Source organism: Trichechus manatus, unplaced genomic scaffold (genome assembly GCF_000243295.1).
Source record: "Trichechus manatus latirostris isolate Lorelei unplaced genomic scaffold, TriManLat1.0 scaffold00044, whole genome shotgun sequence".
Taxonomy (NCBI): domain Eukaryota; kingdom Metazoa; phylum Chordata; class Mammalia; order Sirenia; family Trichechidae; genus Trichechus; species Trichechus manatus.
This window is the reverse complement of record NW_004443980.1, coordinates 14,497,891-14,518,682: the sequence shown is the minus strand read 5'-3', so window position 1 is coordinate 14,518,682 and position 20,792 is coordinate 14,497,891. Positions and strand designations below refer to the sequence as shown.

The following is a 20,792-nucleotide window of genomic DNA, read 5'->3' as shown; positions in this document are numbered from 1 at the left end:
GTCAGCCTATGCCTGACCAAGGTTACCCATGTGGTCAGTGCTGTGATGTGGGGGATGGCCTGCCAATCCCACCATGGACGCATGCTTGACGCCCTGGCAAGTTGAATTTCACAATTGTCACGTGTAGGAACTGTTTGTAGCAAGAAAAAAGTTCCAGAGAGGCACCAGCCAGACTGCTTTCGTTATGGGGCCAGTGAAGTAATCCTTTAAACAGGATCTTTACACATAAGGGAGTAAGATCAGTTCCTTGAAACTGAAGTATTTCTTATATTGGGCTTAGGGAAGAGGGCTATAAACGTAACTGACTGTTTCCTTCCTTTTAACTGATAGTTGAAATGCTTACTAATCAGATGACATGGGATGAGACCATATAAATTTTTGACCATGTGGTCTGCTCACAGGGCTGACACAACTGGGCACTGCAAGGAAAAACATTGTTCGGTATTAAACAAATAGTCAAATGAGTTGTTGGATGCTCCTTATCAAAACATGACGCTGGCTGATTTAAACCTTCAGAAATGTTTTAGCAACTATCCACCTATCAATTGAACGATCAAGCAATCAATCCATCTAGCTCTACCCTTTAGTTATCTGCCCAGGGGGGAAAAAAAAAGCATACTATACTTTTTCAGGCAAATGGAATAAAGGTAGGTGGGCTGTAAGCCTCCCTTTCTTCCTTCCTATCTTTCTTCTTCCAGCTTTCCTCTGCTTTTCTCTATGTCTACTTCGTATTGCAAAGACTTGAGAAGACACATCTTAGGGACAGGACAGCCAACAAACAAACAAACCCGTGGCCTCCGAGTTGATTCTGACTCATAGCAACCCTATAGGGACAGGATAACTTAAAAAAAAAAACCAGTGGCCGTCGAGTGGATTCCAGCTACCCTACAGGACAGAGTAGAACTGCCCCATAGAATTTCCAAGGAGTGCCTGGTGGATTTGAACTTCTGACCTTTTGGTTAGCAGCTATAGCACTTAACCACTATGTCACCAGCGTTTCCTAGGGACGGCACAGGGCTTATAAAATGGTTTGTAAGCTCTGGTTTCTCATCTTTCAGAGAAGCTTGGGGATAATTCTATGCCCAAAGTAAATAAAATGTTTGAGAGGAATCCAAAATACGTCCAAACTGGAGCATACTCCGGTTTTACTGTAGGTCATTTTAAGCTTCCATAAAAATGATTCTTCTGTTATAATTATCTAGTGTCTGCTATCCAAGGATCCCAACACATTCTACAAACAGTAATTAGCTCATCCTCAAATGTATCTGGGTAAAAGGAAAAAGTATATAAACTCATTCATTTCCATTCGCTAACTCTTGATTCTGCCATTCACCCAGTGTACCAGATTCAATACACAAAAACCTGACTGTCATTATCAGACAACCTAATATTTAGATTGTAACTTCTTCTGAGCAGCTCAAAATTTTTATGGTCATGATTTCTCCAATTTTCAGAGCATCTCTGAATTCCCTGTAGCAATATAATATATAGTACATAAAAGAATATATGTACTATATATCATATATAATATTAAGAAAGGCCTCAAATACAGAAGACTAAGTTTAGAATATTTTCTTTGCTTTAGCAACTTGTTTAAATGCCCTTCTGCTATATCTTCTTTTGAAAATCTCATTCATTTAGAGAAAGGTATTGACAAATGAAAACAAATGCTGAATTTTAATCCAAGACACAAAGACCTATTATCAAATAAGAAGGGTGATTTATAATACTTAGAACTCAGAGAAAGCTCTGCTTAGAACAAAGAGGAGCTATTAGCATTTTTATGAATAAGATTTATTTTTAAATTTCTACCGGGAAAGAAAATCATTTGCTAACTTTAGAAGAGCCCATGCTTTATTATGTACCCACATTATAAGTAGGTGTATGAGACAATGGTCTGAGGCTATTCTGAAGACTGACGATGTGTGAAATTCTAACCTCCTTCTAGAAATCCAAACATACCATTCTAAGATGCACCACTGACTGTGAAGAGTAAAGGATTAGAAAATAAATGATTTAAAAGGTCCAGAGAAGCGCCAACAGAACCCTAGGATCAGTTAGCTAATACTCTATAGTATTAGCTAGCTAACCTTTCCTCATATGATAGAAGTCAGTGTAAAAAGAGTCTGAAGGTCAAGACTTCTAGACTTGGCTCTGATATTAACAAGGTAAATTCTCAACCTCTCCAAACTTAACTTCTAGCATGTAAGTAAGTTGCTTTGCGACCTCTAATATGCTTCTAAGTCACTTACCCTCTCTGACAAATAGGAATATCTGTTTTACTACCTCACAGGGTCACTGAAGGGATAGGACAATACATTACTGACTGTAATGTTCAACATTTATATAGTTCTTTGTAGTTTACAAAGTGCTTCCATGTATCTCAGCTCATTTTGATTGCACAACCTTATGGATGTGGGTGTTTTTATCCCCATAATATGATGCTTAAAGAGATTGAGACTTTCCTAAGGTCACGGATCTAGTGATGCCCAAACCCAGGTGTTCTGACTCTAAATCCAGCGTTTTTACTATAGGGAAATAAACAAATCCCCATCTGCTACCCCTGCCCCCATTTCTACTTAAGCTTTCTGAATGGTTGGCTTAGATAACATTTCTACATTAATAACTGAATCAATTCTGAATTCTTGCTTAACTTTGAATGGACTCAGAAAAGTCTATAACTCCTTCGTTGGTCCTACCTCCACGTAGCAGAATTTATGGGAAAGCCTGAGCCTGATATGATGACTGGTGTCCATTTCTAAACCTGGGACACATTCCTGGGCCATTGGGAAAAGGTTAATTGCAGACACTGAACTAAGGTCTTGACAGAAGAAATTTTCCCAGCAGGTGCTGGTTTGTGAGTCACATCTTCCCACATTCTTCTGGGAGTTCATCCAGCCTTTCTCACCAAGATGTCTGTCATACCTCCTTTAGATGGTGAGGTACTGAGGGTAGAAGAAGATACTTTATGTAAATGGTAACTTTGCTCCTGAATTATAGTTTTGGGGAAAAAAAAAAAAACACTAATTGGGCAAAAATAAAATGGCTGCAAGAATAGGAATAAAACATCAACTAAGAAAGAGCCCTGAAGTGGAAGTTGGAAGTCCTGGCTTCTCACAGTCTAGCTGTGTGACCTTGGGCAAAGTACTTAACCTCTTTGCATCTCGGTTTTCTCATTTGTAAAACAATGAGGCTGGTGAAAAACATTTCTAAGATAATTCCTGTCCCCAAGGTTCTATGATAACTCAATGGTATGCCAAAACAAAACAAAAACCAGGGAATAGAAAAGCCCACTTCTGTTAGTCTTAGGAACACCTTATGTCTTATTTTCTCCTGTCAAAGGAATGATGAATGATCTAAATCTGAATGAGGATTGATGAGCTTCTTCTAAAAATATGGCCCTCAGCGTCAAACGCGGTAGAGAGCTAAGAGTGCCGTGGGGAGAACGGCTGGGGTCAGAATTGGTGAAAAAGTTGGAAAGTGGAGGTATGTCTGACCTCCACCTCAAAGGAATCAGCTTTGGGCTGATGGTGATTCTCTTCCCTCCTCCTGAAGTTATATGACATCTGATGCTGCCACTACCGCTACATTACACATGTAATATAAGTGAAACCGTTTTTGCTGAATTGGAGATGGACCAAGAAGGGGTAAAAAGTGCTGCCTTCCCCTCGCTCTTCCCTTCAAGAATTCCTTGCTACACTTAAAAAATCACTGCCTTAAACCCACTGCTATGAGTCATTTCCAACTCAGGGTAACCCTCTGTGTTACAAAGTAGAACTGTTCCATAGGGTTTTCTTGGCTGTAATCTTTATGTAAGTAGATCACCAGGCCTTTCTTCTTTGGCACTGCTGGGTGGCTTCAAATCACCAACCTTTAGGTTAGCAGCCAATTGCAAACTGCTTGCACCACCCACAGACCAACTTTATATTCTTATAGGAACAATAAATTTGAGGTGCTTTTTTTTTTTTTTTCAAAGTCCAACTTCTCAATAATTGAATAAATCTGTCTGTTTTCTGATGCCACTGTCTGAGTGCTTAATGGAGAAACAGTCACCTAACTTTGGTTTATTTGAGTACTTTGAGGAAAAAAAGTAAAGCATTAAGAGCTCTTGAAAAGGAGGTCTACTTTAAGGGTAGAGTGAAAACAATCCCAAAGGTTTAGAGAAATCATAAGGAACAAACTGGAATGAAGATAAAGGAAACAATGCTTTCTGACTTAAATAAAGTGGTTCACATAATCATTACTTAGACATGTCATAAAGAAAGACAGGAATCCTTAGAAATTTCTAGAAAACGACATCATGTTTGGTAAAGCAGAGGGTCAGCGAACATGAAGGCAATCTTCCATGAGATGGACTGACACGTTAGCCGCAACATGGGCTCAAACGTATCAAAGATCATGAAGACGATGTAGGAGCTGGCAACGTTTTGTTGTTATGTATGAAGTCGCCATGAGTAGGCGCTGACTGGATGGCAACCGACAACAACCATTACTATTTCACGTTCCCTCCAGGGTTTAAGCGCTATATGAACGCTAAAAACTATGCTGTGATTATGAGATTAGAGACGCTCACGCTGATTATAAGCAAATAATATTGCTTTTGTCTCAAGTGACCTACTGTGAATGCTGCTGCTGAGAATAATTGAATTCAGTTGGTAGAGCAATTATGAGAAGCTTTAAAAACTCCAAAAGGCTTTGAAATGTGTCCTGCCACTGAATTACCTTTCCTTCTCAGTAATTCTTGCCAAGGGTCTCTGTGGTTTGGCATGGGTTATGCTAATCGGGAGTAGAAGGTGGAGACAAACTCCAAATGAGCCTCCTGGACCTGGGCTGTAATGACTCAAACCCGCTGTAAGGAGAAGCGCTTTTGAGAGTCTCAGGAGCCAAGCCCAAGCCAAAGCAAACACAAAACAGATGCCAAGAGAGAGGCTTCCGGGAAGAGCTCAGATCGCCAGAGCAGACTAGTGGCTGCTGAAAGTTTCAAAGCAAATACAGACTAGACACCTTTACAACCAAGGGATGACTGCAAGAAGATGATGTTAAGAACCATCTGGAAATAGGGGGTGGGACGTCTCTGAACACTGCTGATTTCCCAGAGACACAACAGGTGATGTCATCCTGGGCTAATGCAATATACATTTTTCATTAGGAGCCCCTAAAATTGCAGGTTGTACTCAAGCATCATTTTATATTTGCTGAGTAAACTGCATACTTCCATTAGTCCGTAAGCCTCTTTCACAAACAAGAAATGAAAGTAGTGAGATATTAAATGAGTTCAATATGATCACAGCATGAAGATACAGAACAGAGTGCCTGGTTCACTATCACTTGGCTTAAAAACATATGTATATCCATACATATACACACACACGTATATGCATCAAATCTCTCTAAGAAGATACCAAAAAATTCTGGTTGCACCAGACAGGAGAACTGGGAGCTGGAGAGTGGGTGAGTAAAGGCTTACTTTTCACTCATTCCTTTTATATCTTTAAAAGTTTGTACTATGCGTACCTATTACTTATCCCCTGAAACTATAAACAGAAAAAGTTTACACAGAATGTAAATAGGCTCCATCCCACCTCCTTCCCTCCTGTTATGGATTGAATTGTGTCCTGCAAAACATGTGTCATGATTCCCAGTACTGTATGATTGTCCACCATTTTATCATCTGATGTGATTTTCCCATGTTCTGTAAATCCTATCTCTATGATGTTAATGAAGTAGGATTAGCAGCAGTTATGTTAATGAGGCAGGACTCACTCTACAAGATTAGGTTGTGTCTTAAGCCAATCTCTTTTGAGATATAAAAGACAGAAGCGAGCAGAGAGAGATGGGGACCTCATATCACCAAGAAAGTAGTGCCAGGAGCAGAGTGTGTCCTTTGGACCCAGGGTCCCTGCACTGAGAGGCTCCTAGTCCAGGAGATTGATCAGAAGGATCTTCCTCCAGAGCTGACAGAGAGAGAAAGTCTTCCCCTGGAGCTGACGCCCTGAATTTGGACTTCTGGCCTACTAGACTGTGAGAGAATAAATTTCTCTTTGTTAGAGCCATCTGCTTGTGGTATTTCTATTATAGCAGCACTAGATGACGAGGACACCTCCCTCTAGAGCAGGCCTGAGGAGCCCGGGCAGAGACTGGGTGGCCTGTCACCACTCAGAAGCTAAGACATGTTGGCAGGGGTGGTAGGGGGAAGATACAAAGTCTCTAATGTGTCTGTTGTGAGGAGAACGTCTTTCAGGAGTTCTGGAAATACAGGGGATAATTGGACAAGTTAAATGGCACCATGAGAAAACAGACAAATCCAGAATAAGGAACACTGTATACAACAACTGATCTAGGCTCTCGAGAGAGTGAATATCATGAAGACCAAAAAAGGTAGTGGTAAGGAAGGGGCTTATCCAAATTAAAAGGGGCTGAAGAGACATAAGGAGTCCCTGGGTAATGCAAACGGGTCACATGTTCGGCTGCTAACTGAAAGGTTGGAGGTTCGAGTCTACCCAGAGGCACCTTTGAAGAAAGGCCTGGTAATCTACCTCTGAAAAATCAGCCATTGAAACCATATGGAGCCAGTTCTACTCTGACATAGATGGGGTTGTCATGAGCCAGAATCAACTCACAGCAATTGATTACTGATTAAAGAGACAGAACAATCAAATATAAAGTGTGGACCATGACTGAATCCTGGATTTGGGCAGAGAGAGGGGGGACCAATTACAAAAGATATTTTTGGGGAAGTTGGGAAACTGGATTTGGATTGGACATTGGAAGCTATTATGGGATTATTGATTTTTGTGTGTGTGTGATAATGGTAGTGAGGTAAGAGCATGTCCTTAGTTATCGGATAGGCATGCTACAGTATTTGGAGGTAAAGTGTTACGATGTTTAAAATTTACTTTCAAATGATTCACAGGAGGCAAAAAGTATATTTTTAAAGAAAAAGATAAAGCAAATGAGACAAAACGTTAACAACTGGTGAATCTACGTGAAGGCAGATCGGTGTTCGTTTTACTGTCCTTTCAACTTTTTTCCTAGGTTAAAACATTTTCAAAATAAAAAAGTTGGAGAATAAGGAGGACATTTTAAAAACAAACAAATAAACAAACAAGGAAAAACAAGCAAACAGAGAAAGAGCCCCGGATTCCATCACACTGTTTCCGCCTAGTCTTCCAACTTGGGGAAAAGCCTTACTGTTTCTGGGTCTCGGTTTCCTGTCTGTGGAAGGAAGACTCTGGAGTAAATGACCTCTGAAGTGACCCAGTTCTGGTCTACAGAGGTGGTGAGAAGTCACAGGAATAGGACTGACATGGCTCCAGCTGGTGTCACAACTCCCTGGCGGAGCCTCTCTTGAAGGGCCCACCCCTCCTTCCCAGACAGTCACCCAAGCGCCATTTTTCCTAACAGAAGCTCAAAGAACTTGCTTGTTAAGTCTTACCATCTTTTCTTTTTGTCGGAAGATTTTAATGCGCTGGTTTCATAGGACCTTCTATGGCCTTAAAAAAAAGTTCTAAAGGAACTGTAGTGAATCTAAGGAGATGTATTCACAAGCGTAAGAAAACGTATATTCAGGAAAATGCACAAAACTTTTCAAGTACCACCTGTGAAAACTTAATGGCATAAACATGATAAAGCTACTTCACGCCTTTAAGAAAAGTTTATTTTGGTGTCTTCCTATACTTTCACCTGGGTTTGTCAGCCACATGTTACTATGGTTATTTTTTCAACATATCTGTGGTTTTACTGATAAAGGAGCCCTGGTGGTGTGGTGGTTAAGTGTTTGGCTGCTAACAAAAAGATCAGCGGTTCAAATTCACCAGCTGCTTCTTGGAAACCCTACGGGGCAGTTCTACTCTGTCCTACAGGGTTGCTATGAGTCACAATCCACTCAACGGCAACGGGTTTGGTTTTGGTTTTACTGGCAAAGACTGAGGAAATTCTTTGTGGCATTTAGAGAAAATATCAGCAAAATATTGCTGTAGGATGATGGGTGGGGGGATCCTATGGATAGAGTGCTTTGTACCTCTATTACTGCGGATCTCTCACTGAATCTTCCATCAGAATTTAATCATTACTATACACTACATTTTGTTTGGTTATATTAACATATGTCTCTCTCATTATGCTGTAAGCCCAAGGACAGCCCAGAACTCTGTACCTAGCAGAGTACTCTGCTCTTAGTGAGTTCTAAGTTAATGTTTATAATTTTGTTGAACTGAATTGAAACCCAGTTGGTCATATGGCAACAATTTGGTTTGTAACTATCAATTAAACTAAAACCTTATTTACGTGAATGTAGTCATATCTTGTGAAATGCTAATTTCCTTGTTACTATTCCTTTTCTGGGCTATGGGTCCGGTTTCATTAACGGTGAGATTTAGATAGATATGAATTTCTCTATATGCCCCACTGCGTGGGATGCCACATGGGTATTCAACACTGTGATAATCATACCGTCTACTTGGAGCTACTGGAATGGCTATCTGAACTCACCATTGACTTTGCCACCCTCTATCTTCTGTTGAATGCTTTACTAAGTCGTGGGAAAGCTGTGTCAACCAATTTTTTTTGTCAACTCCAAACAAATATTCTTTTTAAAAACTTGGAAGAAGTAGCTTTGATATCAGAGCAGTTCTGCTCTTAAAGAAATAAAAATCCTTTTTTTAACTGGAAATTTTATTCTAGATAACTGTGGCTCTTGTCAATTTTAATAGTGGTATGTTTGCTATCCCCACCTGTCTATTAGTTTGTTGTTCTATGGTGGCTTGTGTGTTGCTGTCATGCTGGAGGCAAGGCCACTGATATTTCAAATACCAGTGGGGTTACCCATGGTGAACAGGTCTCAGTGGAGCTTCTAGACTGAGACAGGCTAGGAAGAAAGGCCTGATGATCTTCTGAAAATTAGCCAATGAAAACCTTATGGATCACAATGAACATTGTCCGACTTGCTTGCTTTGAACAGAGTACTCTGCTAGGTCATCAGGAAGGATCTATTGCTGGAAGAGGACATCATGTTTGGTGAAGCAGAGGGTCAACGAGGGTGAAGGAGACCCTTTGTGAGATGGATTGGCACAATGGACACGATGGACTCAGACATTCTGACAATTGTGGGGATGACACAGAACAGGGCAACGTTTTGTTCTGTTGTACATAACATGAGTCAGAGTCAATTGATGGCAGCTATCTATCCATCTATCTATCTTTCCATCCATCTATGTTTTCTATAGTCTACAATGGATTAAAATCTCCATATAACTCAAAGGCAACAGTGGAACACTGGCCTTCAAGTCCCACAAGAGAGGTGGATGGACTGATGCAAATATTATCAGAACCCAAAGGTTTTAAAACTTTAGGTGGGATGTGGGTATTTATGCTGATATATTGTCTAACCATCCGTCATCAGTAGGCCAAGTGACTTAAGAATTAATTACACTCCACCTTGTACCAGAAAAGGAGCCCTGGTGGCGCAATAGTTAAGGGCTTGGCTGCTAACCAAAGGTTGGCAGTTCGAATCCACCAGCTGCTCCTTGGAAAACCTATGGGGTAGTTCTACTCTGTCCTATAGGGTTACTATGAGTTGAAATCGACTAGACAGCAATGGGTTTGTAAGAAAGGATCTAAAATATTTTAAAATACAGTGAAACCTGTGAGAGCTGGAATTTGACAGGACTGCCATGTTTTTCTGGGTCTTACAAGTCTTCCGCCTTTGACAGGGTGCAGTCTTACTACTCTTTTATTGCTCATTTTAGTGGAAAATATTTAAGTTTTCCTTCTGTCACAGGTTCCCACCATACACAGGTTCCGGCTTTCACAGGTTTTACTGTAAATGTTTTCTATAAATCCATAAAACATAAAAAAGTCGAAAGTCATAATCAAGAAAAACTTACATTTGAAGGGAGAGTAGATCAAAGAAAGGGAAAAATTGAACACCTAACTGCAAGCCATAAGACAAAGTTGTCAGAGCTGGTCTTTGATTTTGGTTTTCAGCCTCTTGGCAACCAAAGTCAAAAGGGAATCTTGAACAGTTACATGACTTTCATTAATCACAAGGGGAAACACATTCCACTTCTTCAAGGAAACAAAGCTACTCCCCATGTTGGACGTCCATGTCTTATTCGTATTTATAGGCTGCACTTGCTCTGGCAACACATAGCATTCATTGACTTAAAATGCCCTTTTCCTACCACTTAATTCTAAAAGCCACTACCTATCTGTCAGTTTGTCATACTTGGTGGTTTATGTGTTGCTGTGATGCTGGAAACTATGCCACCAGTATTTCAAATGCGAGCAGGGTCATCCATGGTGGACAGGTTTCAGCAGAGCTTCCAGACTAAGACAGACTAGGAGAAAGGGCCTGACCATCTATTTCCAAAAATTAGTTAATGAAAACCCTATGGATCACAGAATATTGGCTGAGACTTTGATTTCCTTACTTTGGACACATCATCAGGAGGGACTGATTGCTGGAGAAGGAAGGACATCATGTGTGGTAAAGTGGAGGGCCAGCAAAGGTGAGTTAGACCCTGAATTGACACAATGGCAACAACAATGGAGTCAAACATACCATGGATCACGAAGATGGCACAGGACCAGGCAACTATTACATGTAGGGTCACCATGAGTTGGAGCCGACCTGACAACAACTAACAACAACAATTTTAAAAGAAATTTCTCTGTAGAGCTTCACACAAGGGACCCTGGGAGATTCAGGGGGCAGGATCCTTAATAATAGGCCTAAAGCAAATGAAGTGCTGGGTTTCATCAATCTGTTTCTTTCTGTATCCATTATAACACAGTGACGTAACGCAGGAAAGTGTTCTTGGGGCGTAGGTGGGATGGCAAGCTAAAATGATCTAAGATCGTCTATTTCTGATGGACATGTGTGATCCAGAATGAAGTCTAGAATATCTGTGATGGACTGTGTGTCCTTTGAACATGTCTCCACAGACATCATTTCTCTCAGCTGAAGTTTTTATAATCATTACACGGCTTGTGATTGTTTTCAAGGTTATCTGCTTGAGCCAGAAGTGCAGGTGCTCTGTGTGGCTGATAAAGAGTGGATTTATGGGCCCATATTGGGCAGTAAGGTCCTTGTGGTGCAAACAGTTTGCGCTTGACTACACCTAGAGGTTGGCGGTTCAAACCCACCCAGTGGCACCATGGAAGAAAGTCCTAGTGATCTGCTTCTGTAAAGATTACAGCCAAGAAAACCCTATGGAGCAGTCCTACTCTGTAACACATGAGATTGCCATGAGTTAGATCAACTCAACAACGGGTTTTTGGTTTGGGCAGTGACACAGCAGCACAGGGGGATCCCTCCTCCATGGTCAGACCTCGGAAATGGAGGCTGTACAGTAAACTGAGCAACAGCAGAATGGAAACAGTTTAAATGAGAGGCTGTCTTTCTCCCAGGGTAATCAAAGTCACTGTCAGCTGGGGAGACATCTATGATTGTGTAATCCTCACCCATGTGGAAAGGCAACGCAATGCTGAGAACAGTGTGCTCTAAGGGTATACTCAAACCCTCAGGAGTGGAGGCTGCTTGGCTGGTGAGGGGGTGAGAGGCAGTGAGTGGGGGAACTAGGGTGAAGACAGGAGATAATGAACAATCTGGGAACAGTCTTGTGTTGCTTCTAAGTGGCTACTTTTCCCCCAACATTATGGCTGGGACTCTGAATGCTTACAATACTTGTGAAGTGCAGTGCTTCCTTCTGTAATAACTGATGCTTTAAATTATGGTACTATCCTTTTCTGATTCTTAGAGCAGATAAAACAAAAGCTTCACTTTCTCTACACTGAGGAATGAGCTGACGAGAGAATGGAGATTCCTGTCCACTCTGGGGGGAGCCTGCATTCACCCACCCATCATCCCCTAACTCAGGGCTGACTCTTGGGCAGCTGTGGGCAATGACGCCATCATCATCATCCTTAGCTCATGCCGTTACCTTGAACTTCTCCTCATAGTTCTCGAAGGCTTCCATGACCATACACACGGCCTCCATTGAGCGCTCGAGCCGGCCATCCACCCCATTAAAGCGATACATGCTGCCAGACACATCCACCACCAGGCGCAGATGCTTGGGTTTCTGTTGTGGGCTGCCCAGCTGAGGAAGGAAAAACAGAAGCGGCTGTGAACTAGGAGAGAACTGCTGGCTGCTGTCTTGGGGATCCACATGGGCCCAAGAATGCAGCCACCAGATGGGCAGGTCAGTGGAAGGCTCGGCATTGCACAACGTTACTCTGGCATGTGGAAAGGTGTCTATGGATTTTACTTCAGGAAATGGAACTTGAGATTTCTGCTGGTAGTCGGGGTCATATGGGAGAGATTTGCCCTTGGAACATGCTCCTCTCAAGGGGGTCCAACTTAGCCCAGTAAAGTTGCCTTCAGAGGCTGATACTTTCCTACCCCTAACTGTCATTGACAGTGACTCCAGCAAGAGTTTGCATTATTCTGTAGAGAAAAATCCACATTGGTTTTACTTGTACTTATTGTGTGTTGTTGTTAGGTGCCTTCAAGTTGATTTTGACTCATAGTGACCCCATGTGACAGAGTAGAACTGCCCCATAGGGATTTCTTGGCTGTAATCTTTACAGGAGCATATTGTCAGGTCTTTCTCCCTCAGAGCCACTGGCTGGGTTTGAACTGCCAACCTTTCAGTCAGCAGCTGAGTGCTTACTTGTTGCACCACCAGGGTTCCTTACCTGTTGTGCAGTGATCTGAGAATCATTTTGCACACAGGTCACAAGAAATGTCAGATTCCTAAAACAAGGTCATGGGAGAGTGGGTCTGGCAAAGAACTTAAGGAACATGTTATTAAAATGCCTTTTGTCTTGAGTAAGTTTTCGATTTTCTCTTCTTTCTAGCTACTGAACTACTGCTTCTCTTTTCTTTTCTTGGCAATTAAAAGCACAAAAGTGGTACCTGTCTGGCAGCAACTGCTAATTAAAATGTGAAACTCTCATGAGATTCAGTTTGATTTTGGACTCATGTCTGCCAATTTGCAGACACGCAAATTCAAAGACTTAGCAGAAAACTGTATTTGTCCATTTTATTAAAAAAACAAGGGAAGAAGAAAAATTCCAGATTATTCTGTTATTAAGTACTTGCTGACATGTATAAAAACTAATGAGCACAGTAAGTAATTTCAAGAAAACACTATGGGTATTACAGTGCAACAGTTTGAGAAAAATTCAGTATATTTCTTAAAAACTTGTTGAGTCTGTCTAAATTAAGAACAGTGCCACATGCGCTTCCATGACTACTCACAATTTCAGATGTATCTAAATACAATCGTTGACCACAATGAGTCAGTAAAGAAAGCAGTCCTTGACTCATACCAATGACACAGAAATGAGAACTCCTCAAATTACCAACAGATCCTCTCTGAATAAACATTTAAATTAGGTAAATGACTTCCCTCCCCCAGTCACTGCACCACCAGATCTCAGCGGCTACCCGGCAATTCTGGTCATTCTGGGATGTATGAAATCACAGATCTCCCTAAGAGACTACATATTTTACCTTATTTCCATTTTTTTTTTTTTTGGCCATGGTATTGCAAATATTTTAAAATTATGGCTATCTAAAACTTTACATACTACAATTAGAGTAATTTCAGGGAGAATTCCTTATTTTCTAAAAAGTTTTCTTTAGTTGTATGATCGACAAAGATCTTCAAAGTAACGGAACCATAGAAAACCACTAAGATTGCTCTAGTGTTTTCACTTGAATAACCTTCTGGGATTAGTAGACACAGACAAGCTGGATGTCTTCAGTTTCCCCTCCAACGCTCCCTGCTCTGTGTCCTGGAGGCTGATCTGTAGTGACAGCATCAACCGCTTGCTAGGCTGCTGGCTACCAGTGGGTTCTGTCGATTGGCGGCACTGGCAGGGGATCAGAGGGTGAGGTCGGGTTATTTGTTCCCTCAGCTCCTTCTCTGTTGTTGCCCATGAATCAACTCTCCCTCTACTGAAGGCCAGTGCTGCGGTCCGGCCCCCATCTCCACAACTACCTTCTCCAGGGTCCTGTAATGGCTCTTCCTGCTGCCCTTTCAGGTCTGGGAGGGGGGCTAGATCCCTGCTGTTCCCCGCCCTGGAAGACTGCACTGTCTCTTTCTGGTTTTCCTAACCGTACACTTACCTTTATAAATAGTCTTTTTATTAACTGTTCCTCACATTACCCAATTTGAGTGTGCCATGTGTTTCTTGCTGGGGCCTTGACTTGCATGATACATAGTATAATATTTGTTTTTTTTCCTAATTTTTTTTTTCGATACTGCTTTCCTTAGTTACTATATTCAGGATTTATGGTGTTTCGAGAAAGTCATCAATTCAAGAAAGCAGGTTTCTGTAAAGAAGGCACACAACGCAGGCCTGAGGTTCACCAGGACTTACTTGTGGCTCCAGCTCACCCCGGCGTTTGTAGATGGCTTTTTCTCCAGTCAGCCCATCGATGATCTTGGCGTCATCGAGTTCCCCAGTAGCTTGGTGTCGTAGCCACTGTCTTTCTTTACCTTTAGCCTGCAATGACACACATACATGTCCTTGTTTTAATTAGTTCTGCAGGATCTCTGACACACTTTATGCATGAATAACAGGAAACACCAAAACACAAACAAAAAATCCAAACTCATTGCTGTGGAGTTGATTCCAACTCAGCGATCCTACAGGACAGAGTAGAACTGCCATATGATGTTTCCAGGGCTGTAATCTTTGGGGAAGCAGACTGCCACATCTTTCCTGTGGAGCAACTGCTGGGTTTGAACCGCCAACTTTTTGGTTAGCATCTGATACTTCACCACTGTGCCACCAGGGCTCCTTATAGGAAATACAACGGGATTTTTTTCAGTAAGTGATGGTTCTGCATGAACAGTTTCACAGTTTCATAAATGGACTCGTTTCTGCTCTGTTGACAAAGAAATGCTCTTTGTGTGGATTTGTCGTTTTAATTGTTACCACATATGGAACAATAATAAGCACTCAAAGCACAGACCAATGGGAAAACAGTATGTAAATGAATCCCTGGAGACATACGCAGTATCTGTAAATGTAACGATGATGCATTTCTTACAGATTTTCTGTCCCAGTCCTCCTGAGGAAATTTATTAGGTAACAAAATAATCAGCTTGAATGTTAACACTGTCTGAAGCACAGAGAAAACATGATTTTCATAACTCTTTCTTTTGGAAAATAATTTGTTACTAAAGTTCTCCCTGACTTACAGTGCAAACAGAAACAGCTGACAGCCGCAGAAGGTGAACACTGTGTACCGCGTGTCTCTCTGATCTTCTATATTCAGAAACTTTCTGAATTACTTTTCTAAAGGTATTTCCATGTAATACTTTTTCATAATAACTTAAAAATATGCCAGGTAGACTAAGATGGCAAAGAATTACAATAGCCCAATCCAGGCATACATTTATTACAGCCAGAAGAGTGTATTTACATTAAGAGGCAGGAAGGGTAGCTAAAATTTTTTATGCATGAAAAAGAGTAGTGGGTAAGATCATGTGCTCTGCAGTCAGTCTGGTTCCAACCCTCCCTTTACCACTTATCAGCTCTGTGACCTCAGGCAAGTTACTTACCTTGTCTGCATCTCAGTCACCTCATCTATAACATGAAAAACACCATCTACTTTAGTGAGCTACTCTGAAGAGTAAATGAAATACTACATGGAATGGACTGAGAAAGAGCCCAGCGATATATGTTAGCTGTGTAATAATAATGAAATAGCCATTTTATTATTAATTATAACCATTCATCATTATTAATAATAATTATTATTATTATCGTCAGGTAAAACACATTATGGACACCCAAATCAACAGTAATTTAGGCACGCTTCCATCACTGTTTCATTGGAGGTAGCTGTGTGACAGCACCGCCATTGAAAATACAAAGCCAAGCCTCAGGCCATTTGCCGACCAATAGATTCTGACTCATGGCGACCCCATGTGTGTCAGAGTTGAACTGTGCTCCCTAGGGTTTTCAATGGCTGATTGTCAGAAGCAGATCACCAGGTCTTTCTTCTGAGGTGCCTCTAGGTAGACTCAAACCTCCAACCTTTTGGTTAACAGTCTAGTGTGTTAACTGTTTATGCCACTCGAGGACTCCAAGCCTCAGGTAGCCAGTGTCTATTTTAGGAATAGACCAACCATTACACAAAGAAGCATGACACAATATAACCCTGAGTATTCCTACACAGGTAGCCCCTGACTTACAACTGGGTTCCCTTCAGACAACTCTGTCGTAAGTCGGTTCTGATGTAAGTCAAACACCTCTTTTTTTAGTTTTTATTATTACCGTCTCTTATTATTTATATCTTTATAAATCCCACCTTTGAACATCTGCAAGTGAACATCTGAGAATGATGACATCAGCAAATTATGCGCTGCAACATTGTATGTAGTACATATTACTAACGATAACACGTATCAAAAGGAAAAAAAAGATGGTCGTAAGTGTGGTCCATCATAACTTGCGTAAGTCGTAAGTTGGGGACTACCTGTATGTATCGTTTTTCTGTTCTTGAGATCCCTGCTGCAAACGTGCAAAATTACCATATTTTAATATAGATATATTAATATGAACATGAAATAAAGAGAAGGAAACTCCTACGCTACCAGTCAGGTATGTACCCCTTGAGAGTATGCTCTTTCCTGATACATGTTCTTGGTGAGAATCCCATGATCTAACAGAAAAAAGGGGCTCACTGAGCATAGCTATCATGTAAAACTTTATACAACATGAGATAGAGGTGGTAGGGGGCAGGGATGGACACAGCTTTCTAGACCCCTTCCCCTCTAGCCCATGGATCAGACAGACGAACTTGACCACACAGCACCATCCTTCTCAGGCCCTATCCCCTGCCACAGTGATTGGGATTCGGCTCCTATCTCCTCCTCCCCGTCACTCCTGGTGTCTGGAGTGGTAGTTCCTCAGACTTCCAGGATAATTATGCTGGGAAATACTACTGTGAATGACTGCTTAGGTATCTTTCAATCCTGAGATTCTGTGATCTTGGAGGTACAAGCTGCAGAGCATTGGTTTGAATGCCTTTCATAAATGAGGACAGACTCACAGACTGGTCTAGACTAGGTAAATAAGCACTAAAGAAAGTAAAGAAGAACATGGTTCATGGTTCAACATGGTTCAACACAGATGCATGGAAGGCTGGGTTCTTGAGCTGGGTTTAAGAGGAATGTGGGCTTAGAACTGGCAAAGAGATTGCACGACATGTTATGTAATGGCTGTGCCACTGTTCTCATTAAGCATCTAATTTCAAAGTTTCATAAATACATTGACAAGGCAACAATCCTGAGGACTCCCTACCCAACCTCACTAGCTGCTACATGGCTTATTAACCACTGGTGCTTTCACCACGTAAAGAACTGCTGCAGTGGCTATAGATTCAGTACTTTTTGCGATTTTGAATGTAGACTAAAAATGTAGTAAAAATAAATTTAACTCCGCCCCACCATCCCACCACAGAGAAAATATAAAATGCTAAAATTCTAACTAATTCCACTCCCTACACTTCAGTGTTTCTGAAAAACAGACTATATCTTATAATCGATGGCAAAAGAAACTTATCAAGATAACAGACAGAAATGTTGTAACCTAGATGTCACAGCCTGAGGACATACACATGCCCTTCACTGAGCAGGCTGTTATTGTTAGTGGCCCTTGAGTCAATTCCGACTCATGCTGACCCCATGTGTGCAAAGCAGAACTGCTCCATAGGGGTTTCAAGGCCGTGCCCTTTTGAAAGCAGATCACCAGGCCAGTATTATGAGGTGCCTACTAGGTGGTTTCAAACTGCCAACTTTTTGGCTAGGAGTCGAGCACTTAACCGTTTGTGCCACCCAGGGAATCCTGCCAAAGCAAAGTAAGAATCATTTCATTGAATTATTTCCATTGCAGCGTAGACAACTGACTTTTAACTTAAGTTATAATTCTTGATTATTATATTAAATGACTTCAAAAATATTACACTATAATGGAGCACTAGTATAATGAGCAAAGAAGTGGAACATTAGGATGCAAATATACTATGGTGAAGCAAGATTTCTTTGCTTCAGGAATGATGACACTTCCAGTAAGAGAGATGAAGGTTAAGATTCCCACAGAAGAGGATTCCGGGTTTAAATCTGTTAATACGACATATGCATAGAGGACTGCATGTCTCAGGCCAGGTCTTGCAACTCAAGGAAGGAAAAACCTCTAAATTTTATGAAATGGATCACAGAACATTTAAAGCTAGAAGTTGGGGTGACTGATTCATGTATCATGAAGGACTATGACTCAGGCACTGTTCCTCTGTCAAAAAATTCAACCCCCCTCCAAAAAAAACCCAAAAACCAAAGGGGCCTGTAAATTTCCAGCTCCGCATGTAAATTGAGATACAATTAAGCAAAAAATGTAACTCTCAGTTTAAGCAAATAGGAAATGTAGAGAATACCGCAGTTTTTGACAAGCCTAGAAATTATACTGTTAGTCCTAAAGGAACTGATCAGCCCGGATCACAAGCATAGATTACTTAAAAAAAAAAAAAAGTAGTATGTCACCCTCTAGCCCATTATCCTGTTTAATTTTTTTCATATTTATCACTGTTTACAAATGTATTACTTACAGATTTGTCTCTGCTTATTATCTACCTGCTCCCCTAGAAAGGAAGGTTTGTGGGAGCAGAGCCCTTACCTGCCTTGTTCGCTACTGTAATCCCAGTTGCTAGAATGCCAACCCCATTGCATCAAGTTGATTCCGACTCATAGCAACCCTACCGAACAGAGTAGAACTGCCCCATAGGGTTTCCAAGGAGCAACTGGTGGATTTGAACTGCCGACCTTTTGGTTAGCAGCCAAGCTCCTAACCACTGGGCCACCATGGCTCTGCTGCTAGAATAGCACCAGGTAAAGAGTAGGTGCTCAATAAATAGTTGTTGAACAAAAGTTAAATGATTACTGCAAATAGTTAAGCTATAAAAGTACGATATAGAAGTATGCATATACAGTCTGATCTCAATTATGTTTTAAATATATGCAAAGAAAATACATGGGAAAAAACAGACCAAAATTTTAACAGCGATGCTTTCTCTCCTGTGTTGTGGGTGATATTGTTTTCATCTTATTTTTCTGTATTTTCCAATCTTCATATAGTGAACTTGTGTTATTACTTTTATAATCAAAACTGAAAAAAGTTTTCTTTCTTTTCCCAAAAACAGTGTTTAAAAACATCCTTTTATATTTTTGTGAAATGTACCTTTGAGACCAGCTTCAGGTTACCGAGAGCAGTGCTCTGCAAACATTAATGTGCATACAAGCAACTTGGGGATCTTGCTAAAATGCAATTTCTGATTCAGTAGGTCTGGGGCAGGGCCTGAGCCTTAGCATTTCTAACAAGCTCCCATGTGATGCCGATATTGACGAACCAAGGACCACACATTCAGGAGCAGGGACCTAGAGGACTCCTGGGGACTGTAAGTGGTCTATGCATTGCTCTTTGAAAACTGCCATATAGAAGTGGACTAGCAAAGCCCTGGCCTCTCTCTGAAGTCGCTCCCACCATAGGCAAACTACTGAAAGGGTACTGAGATCTTTTCATCTTCACAGTGATGGCTGCAATATTACTTTTCCCCTAGTGGAATATATACCAAATATCATCTTACTAAAAACAAATCTAGTTATGAATATGATAATAGCTCTTTACTATAAAGAATCAACTTTCATTTCAGGAATGGAAAAGACAAGACAAAGAACGGATCATGGTTAAAAGAAAACCAAACATCCAATTAGGAGTCAGCATATGGTGGTTCAGTGGTAGAATTCTCGCCTTCCATGCAGGAGAGCTGGGATGGATTCCAACGAGTGCACCTCACGTGCAGCCACCACCTGTCCGTCAGTGGAGGCTTGTGTGTTGCTATGGTGCTGAACAGGTTTCAGTGGAGATTCCATACTAAGATGGACTAAGAAGAAAGGCCTGGAGATCGACTTCCAAAAATCAGCCAATGAAAACTCTATGGATCACAAAGGTCTGATCCACAGCTGATCACGGGGATGGCACAGGACCGGGCAGTGTTTCATGTGTATGAGTTGGGGGAGACTGAGTGACAGCTAACAACAACAAAACAACAATCTAGGCTCACTTTGGGCAAATCATAACATCCTCTGGGCTTCTGTAGTCCCATCTTCAAAATGAGAAAGTGCTGTATCAGAATGTCCATTCAAGGTGCAACAGTTTATATTTATTAACAAAACTCATTAGTTTTTAGAGAATGATTTCCCAATTAATCTTTAACCTTTGCCTCTTCCTAATTATATCACAAAATAAATGGTAAGGACAGTAACACTTTCTCAAATAATCGGAAATTGCTTCCAACTTTCAGAAATAAATCCATTAAAAGGTATTAGTGACTTTGATGCAATGTGTTTTTCACTAGTAGATCTTTTTGCCTGATATGTAGCAGGCAAAAAACTATAAGATGCAACAAATTATGGGAAAAATAATTTCTGAGGAAAACAGTTTGTTCCATGCTTATTTTGGTGGTTAGTCTTTTTTTTTTTTTATTGTTATAATTAAAAGTTTACATTTCAAGTTAGTCTCCCACACAGAATTTTTTTCTTTTTTTTTAAATACCTTGTTATGAGACCCCAATCACTCACCCCATTCTGTGACAGCATATTCCTCCCCTCCGTCCCTGATTCCCCATGAACATTCAACCAGCTCCTAACTCTCTCTGCCTTCCCATCTCACCTCTGGACAGAAGCCGCCCCTTTGGTCTCTTGTATCTACTTGTC

General features: G+C 41.0%; 1 protein-coding gene across 1 annotated transcript in view; it reads right to left on the bottom strand.

Moving 5' to 3' along the window:
- VWA8 (von Willebrand factor A domain containing 8) overlaps positions 1-20,792 on the bottom strand; it is a 468,389-nt gene that overhangs the window by 15,334 nt on the left and 432,263 nt on the right. Inside the window, exons 41-42 of the mRNA XM_004376614.1 lie at positions 14,392-14,517; positions 11,943-12,101 (exon numbers count right to left, since the gene is read on the bottom strand). Coding sequence (XP_004376671.1) covers positions 11,943-12,101; positions 14,392-14,517 — 285 coding nt within the window. The remainder of the gene's footprint in view (positions 1-11,942; positions 12,102-14,391; positions 14,518-20,792) is intronic.